General features: G+C 38.9%; 1 protein-coding gene across 1 annotated transcript in view; it reads right to left on the bottom strand.

The window, feature by feature from the left end:
• The window catches only part of LOC135268209 (complement receptor type 1-like), a 148059-nt gene that overhangs the window by 92077 nt on the left and 42062 nt on the right, over positions 1–13920 (bottom strand). The window contains exons 17-20 of the mRNA XM_064360205.1: positions 6037–6122; positions 3435–3833; positions 1298–1474; positions 1110–1212 (exon numbers count right to left, since the gene is read on the bottom strand). Coding sequence (XP_064216275.1) covers positions 1110–1212; positions 1298–1474; positions 3435–3833; positions 6037–6122 — 765 coding nt within the window. The remainder of the gene's footprint in view (positions 1–1109; positions 1213–1297; positions 1475–3434; positions 3834–6036; positions 6123–13920) is intronic.

Raw genomic sequence — 13920 nt, 5'->3', positions numbered from 1 at the left:
TGTCAGCATAACCTTATTCTTCTTGGATGCGGGACAAGAACTCAGGACCCACCAAATGCAGTTACAAAGAAGGCTGTAACACAGTGACCTTCCACCCTCTGCTAGAGGAGGGCAGCTGCTCCATGTGACAGGAAGCAGCAGTGGGCCAAGCCCACCCTGGAGATGCAGGCCTGAGCAGGGTCATGGGACTGACAGAGCTGTTAACACACCAACATCTGTTGGGCTGCAGGCATTATCAAATGCTAAGAGCTATTAGCATGCTGTAGCACCCTCTCTGGGGCTTTGCAGTCATGGGCACACCTGTTTGGGCACTACCATGTTCCCTTCAGTGTGACATGCCTGGTCCAGCTGCAAAACCCACAGGAAGCCCACTCCTGTGCCGTTGCTTAGGGTAGCCAGCCAGACCCCACACTCGCTCACTCACACACCCCCTCCCACAAGGGGCTGATCATGCAGTTGTGGCAGCCATGCCATCCGGGTCAGAGCACAAGCCAGGCGTGGCATGGTGGGTCGAGTAGATGTGATGTCTCCTGCAGTGAGCCCAGGTCAAGCAAGGCCTGATTGGGGCATTATTGGTTGGAGGTCACTGGCTGGCAAAATGGCTGAGAAAAGTCCTGCATCAAAACAATTACACTGGCCATTCCTGACATGAAGATATGTAATTGGATTAAAACATACTTATCCATACGCTATTACAGATTCCAGTATCGACTGGCTTTAAGCTTCCTAAAACAACCTTTGCCTTATTATGGGGCAACCAATTTTTTGTCTTACTCATCAATTTTTTTCTAGCATAACTTTTATAAAATTATATTCTTTTGCCTCCAAATAAATATGTACCCATTCATTTCAAGTTCCAACCATGTACTCAAGTTCAGTGACTGTATTTAGGTTTGTAACTGATATGGAGCTGTATGTGCCATTTCTTGTCGTCTTCTGAAAGTGATGCCACTTACTTCCTACCCTTATTTCAAAACTACCCTTCCATAAATTAATCTCTCTGGGTAATTCTTATCTACTAGGTCAGCTCCTTTTTTGGATTAACCCCTGAACTCAAAAGAGTCATTCCCCACACTGAGTCCTTGATCTCAACTCTGGGTCACACTCACCCTTCATCACAAGCAAAGGACACCTTTGCTCCAAGCTGGAAATTAAGTGGAAACAGCACACGGCCATGAGGGAGTTGGCCCAGGAAGTCATCACAGGATTTCACTAGAAAAAAAAAGGAAAAAAACATGAGTAAGACCTGCATGTGAGGGGTACAGAGAGCAAACTGGCAGCCAGAGAGTCGAGGCACCTGCACATCTGGGAGCTTCAGGGCTCCAGTCTCCCTGGGGTGTGCAGTGCAGAGAAGCAGCTCCTCTGAGGTCGTAGCCAGACTCACAGCTGTAGAACACTTCCTGGCCAGGTGAAAAGTTGTCCTGATCACTTGGGGTATGCTCACCATGCAGGATTTTTGGAGGTGGCTCACACACTGTGGAAAGGACAATTCCGGAGTACTTGTTAGTTATGGGGAAATTTCTTTTGCTAGAACTTATGCTTGCCAGAGAGCGTAAAAATCGTCATTGCAGAGTGCAGATATTAAAAGGGAACGTTGGTAGTTCAGTAGTCACGTTTCACTAACAAGGAAACTAAGGATACCAAGCAGAGCTGTGCCTAGAATCAAGGTCTCTCCAACACCTTGTCTGTGTTTTTTCTACTGAAACATGTTCCTAAGACTACAAGGTAGCATATTCCTCTTGCTTTCAATACTGGTTATGCAGCACAGAGTCGTGAGTGCAGGTGGCTTGGCCACTCTTCCGCTTCATTGAGAGGTGTCTTTCAAGCTCATCGATAAGGCAACTGCAAGGAGTACCATTGCCAAGGTCTCATCTAGCAGACCCCTTCACCTAGTCTTCATTTTCCCTCTCTGCCCTCTTTCAGTCAGCACAAGGTTGAACTGTTAGCTTTCTTTCTGTCTCTGTAGACTTGTCCTAATTCTTCCCACTCCATGTTAAGCCAGTCTTTTCAACTAAGGAAAGAGGGGACATCAAGAACAAAATCCCCCAGGGCAGGGGAAGGTGGGAACAGTTAGTGGGTACAAAAAAAAAGAAAGAATGAATAAGACCTAGTATTTGATAGCACAACAGGATGACTATAGTTAGTAATAACTTAATTGTACATTTGAGAATAAAAGTGTGTGATTGGATTATTTGTAACACAAAGGATAATGCTTAAGGGCATGGATAACTCATTCTCCACGATTATTTTTACATTGCATACCTGTATCAAAACATTTAATGTACCCCATAAATATATACACCTACTATGTACTCAAATACTAAAAATTAATAAATTAAAAATAAACAAAGAACAATCCCTCCAAAGAAAAAAAATGCTACAGACTTTTTGGTGAGAGAACGTATTCCTTAGAACACATTTTGACCCAAATTTTGGCCGCCTCCATGCACAGCACAATTGGTGTGTTCTCAGGGCATCAGAATGCATTTGAAACCAGGCATGGTGGCTCGGGCCTGCAATCCCAGTACTTTGGGAGGCTGAGGCAGGAGCACTGCTTGAGGACAGGAGCTCAAGATCAGCCTGGGCAACATAGCAAGACTATCTAAAAATAAATAAAAATTAACCAGGTGTGGCTGTGTGCACCTGTAGTTCCAGCTACCTGGGAGACTGAGGCAGGAGGATTACATGAGCCCAGGAGTTACAGGCTTTGGTAAATATGATTGTACAACTGTACGTAGCCTGGGAAACAGAGCTGGAGTACAGTTGTCTCTGAAAAACAAACAAACAAACAATCAAGAAAACCCCAAGGAATGCATTTGAGCCTCAATCTGAACCATATATAATTAAAGAAAAATGAGTATTTATCAAATATATATATAATATATATACGTGCTTGGATTTGAGCAAAGCGCTTTTTCTGAGCTTTAGTCTTTTCAGTTACAACGTGAAAGAATTGAAGTCCAAGGCCTTTTTGATTTGATGCTCTCATTTTGGTCCTCATGGCTCACTTGCCTATTGCCACACTCCAGGGACAGAGATATTATCATCACTATTACACATTATTGTTCATTATACATTTGACCATAGATTATCATTAGGCTCTGGAGTCAGAGCCTTGGAAAAGTGCTTTAACATTGCTAAGACTCAGTTCTCTCGAAGTAAAATGGGGATACAAATAGTAGCTACCTCATATATTTGCTGTCAATATTAAATTTTAAAATGCATATAAAATATGGCTACTATAAATGAAAGAAAGAATAAGCTTTCAGATAATTACTTTGAGACAATTATTAACAGAGATAACAGTGAAGCTACTATTATGTTTAGAGTGTTTATGCCAATTTCATAGTTCTTACACATTTCCTTAATTTCAACAACTCCTATCATCTAAAGGTACCCTCACACCCAGCAAAGCCTTTATGGGTCGCACTCACCCCTGGAGCAGTGTGGCAGCTTGGGTCCCCATCTGTTGTTGGTCTGGCACTGCACAATGTGGAACCCTACCATGACAAACCCGGGCTGACATCTGAATCTCACGATCTCATTGAGGAAATAAAAATTCCTATTTCCTGTCACTCTAATTCCATTTTCAACTTCTGGAGCTGTGCATTTATTAATAGAAATACACTGAGGTGGAAGGCTGTTCCAAACACCAACTTGATCATTTTTGCTGGTGCAGTATATTGACCGTTCTCCCACGAGCTCAAACAGCTGTTCTCCATCTGGTCCAGTGTGGCACTGGTAAGTTACCACTGTTCCATTGTGAAAAGAAGTTCCACTGTTGCTGTAGAAGTCTCCGTTGGATATGGTTGGAGGTGGCTCACAAGATATAACTGAGAGAAGGAAGAGTGTGGTAAAACAGCTTTTTTTAAAATTACGAATTATTTTACTATGTATTTAAATACCAAATGCAACTAATTCAATGATTTTCTAAATGGAATCATGATACTGTTATTTTCTTAAAGTATTTGCTAATAATCAGACATTTTTACCTAGTTGAAATTTAAGTGTGTGTGATATGGGTTCTGCTCATAATAAATATTGAACATAAAAATCCATGTATTTTTTATGTTTTACATATTTATAATTTTAAGTGGATGATACATGTGATTTTTTTCACAGATTGTTAAGGTACTTATCTACTGCGGGACTATTTTTCCTATAGGTTATTAAAATAACCTCTTTGCGGGTTAAATATTACCGCTTCTGGCATTATTTATCAAGAAAAAGAGAGAAAAGGAAATACAAAAGATAAAGCATGAAAAAATGAAATAATGACGGATTTATGGGCAATAAAGTGATAAACGAATACTGTGTTCTATCATAAGATAATAATATTGACATATTGGCTAAGTGACTACACACACATACACTCATAACCACTACTGACTTATTTAAATAATTACTGACCTATAAAAGTAGAAGTGGAAGTATTTTTTTATAAAAGATACCCCCCTACAAAAGGTGCCATGCTTAGAAAACTTCGCATAGTAAACTGATAATTCTTGGATAATTTGAATTATTTCATAGAATTTTAAGTTCTTGGTAGGTATAGGAGGCAACTTACATTCTCATTAACTTAATCTTTAGAAGTCAATGTTATTTTTTGAGGGGAGGAATATTTGTGAATACAATGAACACATTCATTGTACCAAGTTTATAAAATATGGACAAACAGAAGGAAGAAAATGAAAATGGTTCAAAGATAACTATTTGTAATAATTTAATATATATACTCTTAGATACATATGTGGATACATGCACATGTATGAATGGATATATTTTCTATAATACCATTTTTGGTGGCTAAATAATAATCAGTCACGTAGCTATATAGATAGACTATCTATTCCCACTTGGATGAGGCATCACAACCTTTAACTCCTCATGGTGCACTTTTTTATCTTTCTTAAAAACTTACAGCCATTAAAATACACCTTATTTCTTCTATTATCTATTTTCAAACCATGCTGAACATTCAGGTTGTTTTTCCACTATCACAAATATTGCATTGAGTATCTCTGGACCAAAATCATGGGAATATTTCATGATTATTTTCTTGGGATAAATTCTGGGAAATGGAATTTTGGGTCAGAGGGTATTTATCATCAGGACTTTGTTTATACTGGCCATTAGCCTTCTGGAAGTCTGTGCCTACTTTTGCTGCCATCGACTCTGTGTGCGATGCTGATTTCTTCACAGCTGTAACACTTTGCCAATTTGCAATCATTCTTCCATGTTCTCAAAGTTTTGGAGATTCATTAAAAAATACTTATGGGAAAAATGGAGGGTCAGCTAACCAAGAACAAATACAACTAAAGACATGAGCCTGGTTTTCTGTTCTTGTGTCAGTTTGATGAGAATGATGGTTTCCGGTTTCATCCATGTGCCTGGAAAGGACATGAACTCGTCTTTTTTTATGGCTGCATAGTATTTTGTGGTGTGTATGTGCCACATTTTCTTTTTCCAGTCTATCATTGATGGGCATTTGGGTTGGTTCCAAGTCTTTGCTATTGTGAACAGTGCCTCAATAAACATATGTGTGCATGTGTCTTTATAATAGAGTGATTTATAATCCTTTGAAAGAAATGAAGGAGGATTAGAACTCAAAATAATCAGAGACTTAGGAAAATTGCTAAGAACTGTAAGAAGAATTCTTTTTATTATTTGGATTAGAATAACAAGAAAGTGAGTAGCCTACTTTCTGGAATTGTAACTCGATAGTAAGAGTTGGCAAAGACAGATCTAATTTTGTCTAATGCCTTTAAAATTTACTCATTAAGGACAACACTCTCTATACTGGAAAGATTTACTATTACAATAGGAAAGTAGGGCTATTTGCCTGGGTTCAAGCCCATAGTGTCAGATAAATCACCTTTTAACATAAAGAAAAGCCAGGAAGACCATGAAGCATCTGACTCGTATTTTCAAATATTTGAGAGACTACTTTGTGCAAGGATTAGATATATTCTTCATACTCCAGGGGCAAGTCAGGATCACATGGAGGAATTTGTGGAGAAAAATATTTCAACTTACTCTCACAACTAGGTGCCTCCTTATCCCATGCGACGTTATTGCCTGCGACGAGACAAGTAGTGGATGGGGAACCAATGAGTCGAAACCTAAAGCAAAGGATAAAAAATAATTATATTCTACACGTATTTCCCATTTAACTCACCATTTAGAAAATAATAGCAGGTAGACATTAGACATTACAGGACAAATTACACCATGGCAGACCTTGGAAGGAAGAAACCGCATCTCCATCTGCAAAGTAGTTCTTTCTTTTTAAGGACAAGCTTACATTTTAACCTCCCCAAATCATTTTTATTCCTAGTCCCTCACAACTGAATGAGATATTTCCCTTATGTGACATGGGACATGTTTGTACTTGTTAAGAAACTTCGCAGTTATTTTATCCATGTATACGTCCAGCAAGGAAATAAGCTCCTGGATTAAGCAGGGAAGATGTCTCACTGAAATACATAACACTGTAGCACCTAGCTTAGCGACTTTCAAGCTTTGGGTGCTCAGATAATCTCTTGCATAAAGGAAAGAATGGTGGATTTACCTAGAAGAGTCAGTGAATGAGAGCCAGAGAAGGCAGCTAAACACCCCTACACTTGAAATGTGAAAGGCAGGGATACTCACCCACTTTGCCATAAAACCTTCCAGAGTAGGCCACAAAACGTAGAACATTTTGTCTTTTAAAAAATTTATTAGGTATCTATAATCTTACTATGAGCAAGGTCACAAAGAATGCTGAGCAAAGCTATTCGTGTGTTCTGGTGTACAGCAGAGCTAACCTTGACCAAGTAAAAATTACAGGGTAAAATGGAATGCCATATAAACATGAGGCAGCAGCTGCGAGAGTTAAGAAGTTTTCCACTTGATTAAGTACGAAATGTGATCAGGGCAGTGACCATTTGTAGTCAAGACTACTGGTGCCATCCCCAGTATCCACTTTCCTCTCCTTCATTAGTAATGGAAGCCTCTATTTTTAACTGGGCCATTGGCCACCTGCAATAAAGTTTTCGCTTCTCATCTTTCCTTACAGCCGGGTACAGCCATGTTACTAACTTCTGGCCAGAGGATGTAAGCGGAGTGTCTTGTGTAACTTTTGGAAAGTGCCTTTAAAGGAACTGACTTTCCCTTCTTCCCTGTGTCTTCTATACTGGCTGAAGTTTGGATCATGAGAAAAGACGGACTCTCATTTTGAGGAGGTCAGAGTAGCAAAATGGAAGGAACCCAGGTTTCTGTGGATTATGGAGTCATTGTATAAACCCTGGACTGCCTACCTTAGTGATTTTTAACCTGACAGAGAAGCAAACTACTATCTATGTTTGAGATCCTGTTATTTTATTTCTTCTGTCTTTTACAGCTGGATCTATCTAATCTTAATTGACATACCAGCTCTTCCCAAAACAGTGACATAAAGCTAAAGGGAACTGTGTGACTATGGCAATGACAATGTTTTTGTAGACACAGCGAGTCTCTTACGTTTTAGGTAGTGATTGAATTTTGCTTAGTGCTAGCCTGATAGGTTGTGCTATAAAATCTTTTCAAGTGTGCCAAGAAAAAATCTTAAAAATTGCTGCAAATAGACAAGTTGAGAACCACTGGAGTAAGGAAAGAAGATGATAATCCCATTATTACCTGTGTTTTCCTCTGCCTGTCTCGTGTCACACGTTTAAAAGTTGTCTAAGAGCATGGGATTGTGGGTGTCCTCTGACTTCTGGCCTCCTAGAGGTCGCTTTGATGTGCTCGCTGTGACTAAGCTAACGTGTTAGAGCTAAAACGTGAAGCAGTTTCCAGCCTAGGTATGGCTGCGAAAACACAGGAAATATTTTTTAAAATTTGATTTTATTTTTAATTAACAAATAATAATTGTATATATTTATAGGGTAAAATGTGGTGTTTTGCTATATGTTTCTGTTGTAAATGATTAAATTAATTTACATGTTCTCATGTACTTTATTTTTGTGGTGAGAACATTTAAATCTACTCTTTAAGCAATATTTTCTTGTTCTTGTTCTTTTCTTTTTTTCTTTCTTTCTTTTTTTTTTTTTTGACAGGCTCTGGCTCTGTCCCCCAGGCTGGAGTGCAGTGATGTGATCTTGGCTTACTGCAACCTCTGCCTCCTGGGTTCATGCCATTCTTCCACCTTAGCCTCCCGAGTAGCTGGGAGTACAGGTAATGCGCTATCATGCCCGGCTAAGTTTTTGCACTTTTTGGTAGAGACAGGGTTTTGCCATGTTGCACAGGCTAGTTTCTAACTCCTAGGCTTAAGCAATTCTGCTGCCTCAGCCTCCCAAGTGCTGCAGGTATGAGACACTGCGCCCGGCCAGCAATCTTGAAATACACATTATTATTAACTACAGTCACCATGCTGTGGAATAGTTCTCTAAAACTTACTCCTCCGGTCTCACTGAAACTCTGTGTGCTTTGACCAAATCTCAGCATCCCACCTCTCAGTACCTGGTAACCAGCTTTCTGCTCTCTGCTTCTATGAGTTCAACTGTTTTAGATTTCACAAATCAGTAAAATCATGTGGTATTAGTTCTCCTGTGCCTAGCTTATTTTGGAGGGTATTTTAAGGCACAAATATGTTGTAGTGTAATTATGTTGTAATTTTTCCTGACCTGATGTCCCATGTCTGTAAAATTATTTTATTGAAACCCAGGCTCATTCCCTAAGATTCCCTGTCTGGGATAATAAATATCTTACTTCTCCATTTCCCAGAATTGTTCTGTCTGCATATAGTTCCCACTTTTTCTCCAAATAGTTTCTCAAGCAAATGGAGTTCCTTTTCTGAAAGGATGAGTAAAACTTCAATATCTTTAAATCTTCATAGACATCTGTTAAACCAAATGACTCACACTGTGCATGGTTTTATAACCCTCTTTAATACTTATGAACTATATTGTACAATTATTCTAGTTATTACATATTGCTCTACAATGCCATTTTTAGTGGCTGCATATTGGTTATTACTTGGATAGTCCATAACCTACCTAACAAAGTCCTTAATGTCTGGAATTTCAACTGTTAGCAAAAACACTACAATGCACGATCTTGTACACATGAAAAGAAATGAGACGAGAACTTCACTGACTTCAAAGACAGCTTGAGGATTCAGATCTTCACATCTACACAAGAGACGAGATTTGCAGATTTGGGGAAAAGGCTATGCATGGTTGTAAGCCTTTCAGTACATATTGCCAAATTGCCCTCCACTAAACTTTGACCATGACCTACGAATTCTATTCCTTTGTATAGCTGAATAGTATTCCACGGAATGTGTGAGCTCCATTTTGTTTATCCACTCATCTGCTCATAGAAACTTGGATTGTTTCTACCTTTTGGCTATGATGAACAAAGCTGCTATGGATATTCGTATTAGAGCATCTGCTTTAGTCTTTGTTTTAAATTTTTTTCTTTCTTTCTTTCTTTTTTTGAGACAGTCTCGCCCTGTCACCAGGTGCCAGGCTGGAGGGCAGTGGCATGACCTCAGCTCACTGCAACCTCCACCTCCCGGGTCAAGCAATTCTCCTGCCTCAGCCTCCCAAGTAGCTGGGACTACAGGCGTGCGCCACCACACCCAGCTAATTTTTATATTTTAGTAGAGTTGGGGTTTCACCATGTTGGCCAGGCTTGTCTCAAACTTCTGACCTCTGGTGACCCGCCCGCCTTGGTGTATGTTTGGGGTTCTGCTCATGTAAGACTATGCATCTGTGCCTTGCAAGAATGGCAGCTTGGCTGAGTACAGAAATTTTATTGTACAATATTTCCTCTCAAACACTAACTTCTGCTACCTAGTGTTACAGAACAGAAGCTCGATGCTAATATGAATTTCTTCTTTTTTGCTTATCTCTGGAGAGTGGCAGTATTGTTTTAAAATATCTGGATGGCATAATTTTCTTCCATGCAGGGCCAGGGCCCATTACTGTTCATCTTGATTTGTTTAGTAAGCCTTCAATGATCAATTTAGTCTTTTCCTTTCTAGCCTGAGAAATTATCTTCCATCATGTGCTAATTAATTCTTCTACTCATTCTGCTTTCTTTTATTTTTTTCTGAAATGTCTCTATTATATCTCTGTGTGTCTGTGTGTATATGTGTGTAATTTCAAGTCTGGTTCTTGATGAATTCTGGAGAATTCAATCTTGTCTTCACTATCTCTTTGGGTTTTTTTTTTTTTGTGTGTGTGTGTGTTTGTCTGTGTGTGTGTGTGTGTGTACAGGCTCCAATCTACCCGTCATCACTTCTTTTCAGACTCCTGTGTGTTTCATTCACATCTGAACTTTTCTGATATCAAATAACTAAATCTTATAAATGTCTCTTATAGTTCCATCAATTCTACGTTATAAACATGTGACAGATTTCTAAAGATTTTCCCCTGCTTATTGGAGTAAATTGTTGTGTGGATGAGTATTTCTCTGATCTCTTAGGTTGGTTTCTTTTCTTTTCAATTGCTGTATCTTGCCTTAGATTTGGTGATTTTTTTTTTTTGCTTACCATAGGGAAATCTACGTTCATCCACAATGGAGGTGAGAACAGTTTGGTTAAGAGGTTGTGTGAAAAGCAGTTAAAATCATCCAGGCTCAGACATAGTGAGAAAGAAGGAATACTGACTCACTGTGGTAATAGAATAGAATGGGGCTGATGACCAGGGCAGTTATTTGAGTAAAATTTAACATCTATCATGTTTTTTCTTTCTGAATTTATCATGGCAGTCAAAAATGAGTACACAGTCTTTTTTCTTTTTATTCTATTTTAAGTTCTGGGACACATGTGCAGAACATGCAGGTTTGTTACATAGGTGTACACTAGCCATGGTGGTTTGCTGCACCCCAACCCATTATCTACATTAGTTAATAAATGATGTTGGATTCTTCTAATGCTCTCTCTCCCCTAGCCACCCCACACCCCGACAGGCCCTGGTGTGTGATGTTCCCCTCCCTGTGTCCATGTGTTCTCATTGTTCAACTCCCACTTATGAGTGAGAACATGCAGTGCCTGGTTTTCTGTTCCTGTGTTAGTTTGCTGAGAGTGATGGTTTCCACCTTCATCCATGTCCCTGCAAAGGACATGAACTCATCCTTTTTTATGGCTGCTTAGTGTTCCATGGTGGATAAGTGCCACATTTTCTTTATCCAGTCTATCATTGATAGGCATTTGGGTTGGTTCCAAGTCTTTGCTATTGTGAATAGCGTTGCAATAAACATATGTGTGCATGTGTCTTTATGGTCGAATGATTTATAATCCTTTGTGTATATACCCAGTAATGGGATTGCTAGGTCAAATGGTGTTTCTGGTTCCTTGAGGAATTGCCTCACTGTCTTCCACAATAGTTGAACTAATTTACACTCCCACGAACAGTGTAAAAAAGTTCCTATTTCTCCACATCCTCTCCAGCATCTGTTGTTTCCTGAATTTTTAATGATTGCCATTCTAACCTGTGTGAGATGGTATCTCAATGTGGTTTTGATTTGCATTCCTCTAATGACGAGCGTTGATGAGCTTTTTTCATGTTTGTTACCTGCGTAAATGTCTTCTTTTGAGAAGTGTCTGTTAATATTCTTCACTCACTTTTTGATGGGGTTACTTTTTTTCTTGTAAATTTGTTTAAGTTCCTTGTAGATAGTGGATATTAGCCCTTCGTCAGAAGAATAGATTGCAAAAAATTTCTCCCATTCTGTAGGTTGCCTGTTCACTCTGATGATAGTTTATTTTGCTGTGCAGAAGCTCTTTAGTTTAATTAGATCCCACTTGTCTATTTTGGCTTTTGTCGCCATTGCTTTTGGTGTTTTAGTCATGAAGTCTTTGCCCATGCCTGTCTTGAATGGTACTTCCCAGGTTTTCTTCTAGGGTTTTTATGGTTTTAGGTCTTACATTTAAGTCTTCAATCCATCTTGAGTTTATTTTTGTATAAGGTGTAAGGAAGGGGTCCAGTTTCAGTTTTCTGCATATGGCTAGTCAGTTTTCCCAACACCATTTATTAAATAGGAAATCCTTTCCCCATTGCTTGTTTTGGTCAGATTTGTCAAAGATCAGATGGTAGTAGACGTGTGGCAATGATTCTTAGGCCTCTGTTCTGTTCCATTGATGTATATATCTGTTTTGGTACCAGTACCACGCTGTTTTGCCTTGTAGTATAGTTTGAAGTCAGGTAGTGTGATGTCACCAGCTTTGTTCTTTTTGTTTAGGATTGTCTTGGCTATACAGGCTCTTTTTGGCTCCATATGAAATTTAAAGTAGCTTTTTTCTAATTCAGTGAAGAAAGTCAATGGTAGTTTGATGGGAATACCACTGAATCTATAAATTACTTTGGGCAGTATGGTCATTTTCACAATATTGATTCTTCCTATCCATGAGCATGGAATGTTTTCCCATTTGTCTGTGTCCTCTCTTATTTCCTTGAACAGTAGTTTGTAGTTCTCCTTGAAGAGGTCCTTCACATCCTTTGTAAGTTATTCCTAGGTATTTTATTCCCTTTGTAGCAATTGTGAATGGGAGTTCACTCATGATTTGGCTCTCTGTTTGTCTGTTATTGTTGCATAGGAATGCTTGTGATTTTTGCACATTGATTTTGTATCCTGAAACTTTGCTGAAGTTGCTTATCAGCTTAAGGAGATTTGGGGCTGACATGATGGGGTTTTCTAAATGTACAATCATGTCATCTGCAAATGGACAATTTAACTTCCTCTCTTCCTATTTGAATGCCCTTTATTTCTTTCCCTTGCCTGATTGCCCTGGCCAGAACTTCCAACACTATGTTAAATATGAGTGGTGAGAAAGAGTATCCTTGTCTTGTGCCTGTTTTCAAAGGGAATGCTTCCAGCTTTTGCCCATTCAGTATGATAAGTAGCTCTTATTATTTTGAGATACATTCCATCAATACCTAGTTTATTGAGAGTTTTTAGCATGAAGGGGTGCTGAATTTTATCAAAGGCCTTTTCTGCATCTATTGAGATAATCATGTGGTTTTTGTCATTGGTTCTGTTTATGTGATGGATTATGTTTACTGATTTACATACGTTGAACCACCTTTGCCTCCCAGGGATGAAGCAGACTTGATCATGGTGGATAAGCTTTTTGATGTGCTGCTGGATTTGGTTTGCTAGTATTTTATCGAGGATCTTCACGTTGATGTTCATTAGGGATACTGGCCTGAAATTTTCTTTTTTTGTTGCGTCTCTCCCAGGTTTTGGTATTAGGATGATGCTGGCCCCATAAAATGAGTAAGGAAGGAGTCCCTCTTTTTCTATTGTTTGGAATAGTTTCAGAAGGAATGCTACCAGCTCCTCTTTGTACTTCTGGTAGAATTTAGCTGTGAATCCATTTGGTCCCGGAATTTTTTTGGTGGGTAGGCTACTAATTACTGCCTCAATTTTAGAACTTATCATTGGTCTATTCAGAGATTTGACTTCTTCCTGGTTTGGTCTTGGGAGAGTGTATGCGTCCAGGAATTTATCCATTTCTTCTAGATTTTCTAGTTTATTTGCATAGAAGTATTAATAATATTCTCTGATGGTAGTTTGTATTTCTGTGGGATCAGTGGTGAGATCCCTTTTATTACTTTTTATTGTGTCTATTTGATTCTTCTTTCTTTTCTTTTTTATTAGTCTGGCTAGTGGCCTATCTATTTTGTTAATCTTTTCAAAAACCAGCTCCTGGATTCATTGATATTTTGAAGGATTTTTTTGTGTCTTTATCTCCCTCAGTTCTGCTCTGATCTTAATCATTTCTTGTTTTTTGCTAGCTTTAGAATTTGTTTGCTCTTGCTTCTCTAGTTCTTTCAATTGTGACATTAGGGTGTCAATTTTAGATCTTTCATGCTTTTTCCTGTAGGCATTTAATGCTATAAATTTCCCTCTAAACACTGCGTTAGCTGTGTCCCAGAGATTCTGGTATGTTGT

Source organism: Aotus nancymaae, unplaced genomic scaffold (assembly GCF_030222135.1).
Source record: "Aotus nancymaae isolate 86718 unplaced genomic scaffold, 86718_ANA_hifiasm-v0.15.2.pri h1tg000039l, whole genome shotgun sequence".
Classification (NCBI taxonomy): Eukaryota; Metazoa; Chordata; class Mammalia; order Primates; family Aotidae; genus Aotus; species Aotus nancymaae.
Note: the sequence above shows the minus strand (reverse complement) of the source record. Positions and strands in the feature narration are given on the sequence as shown.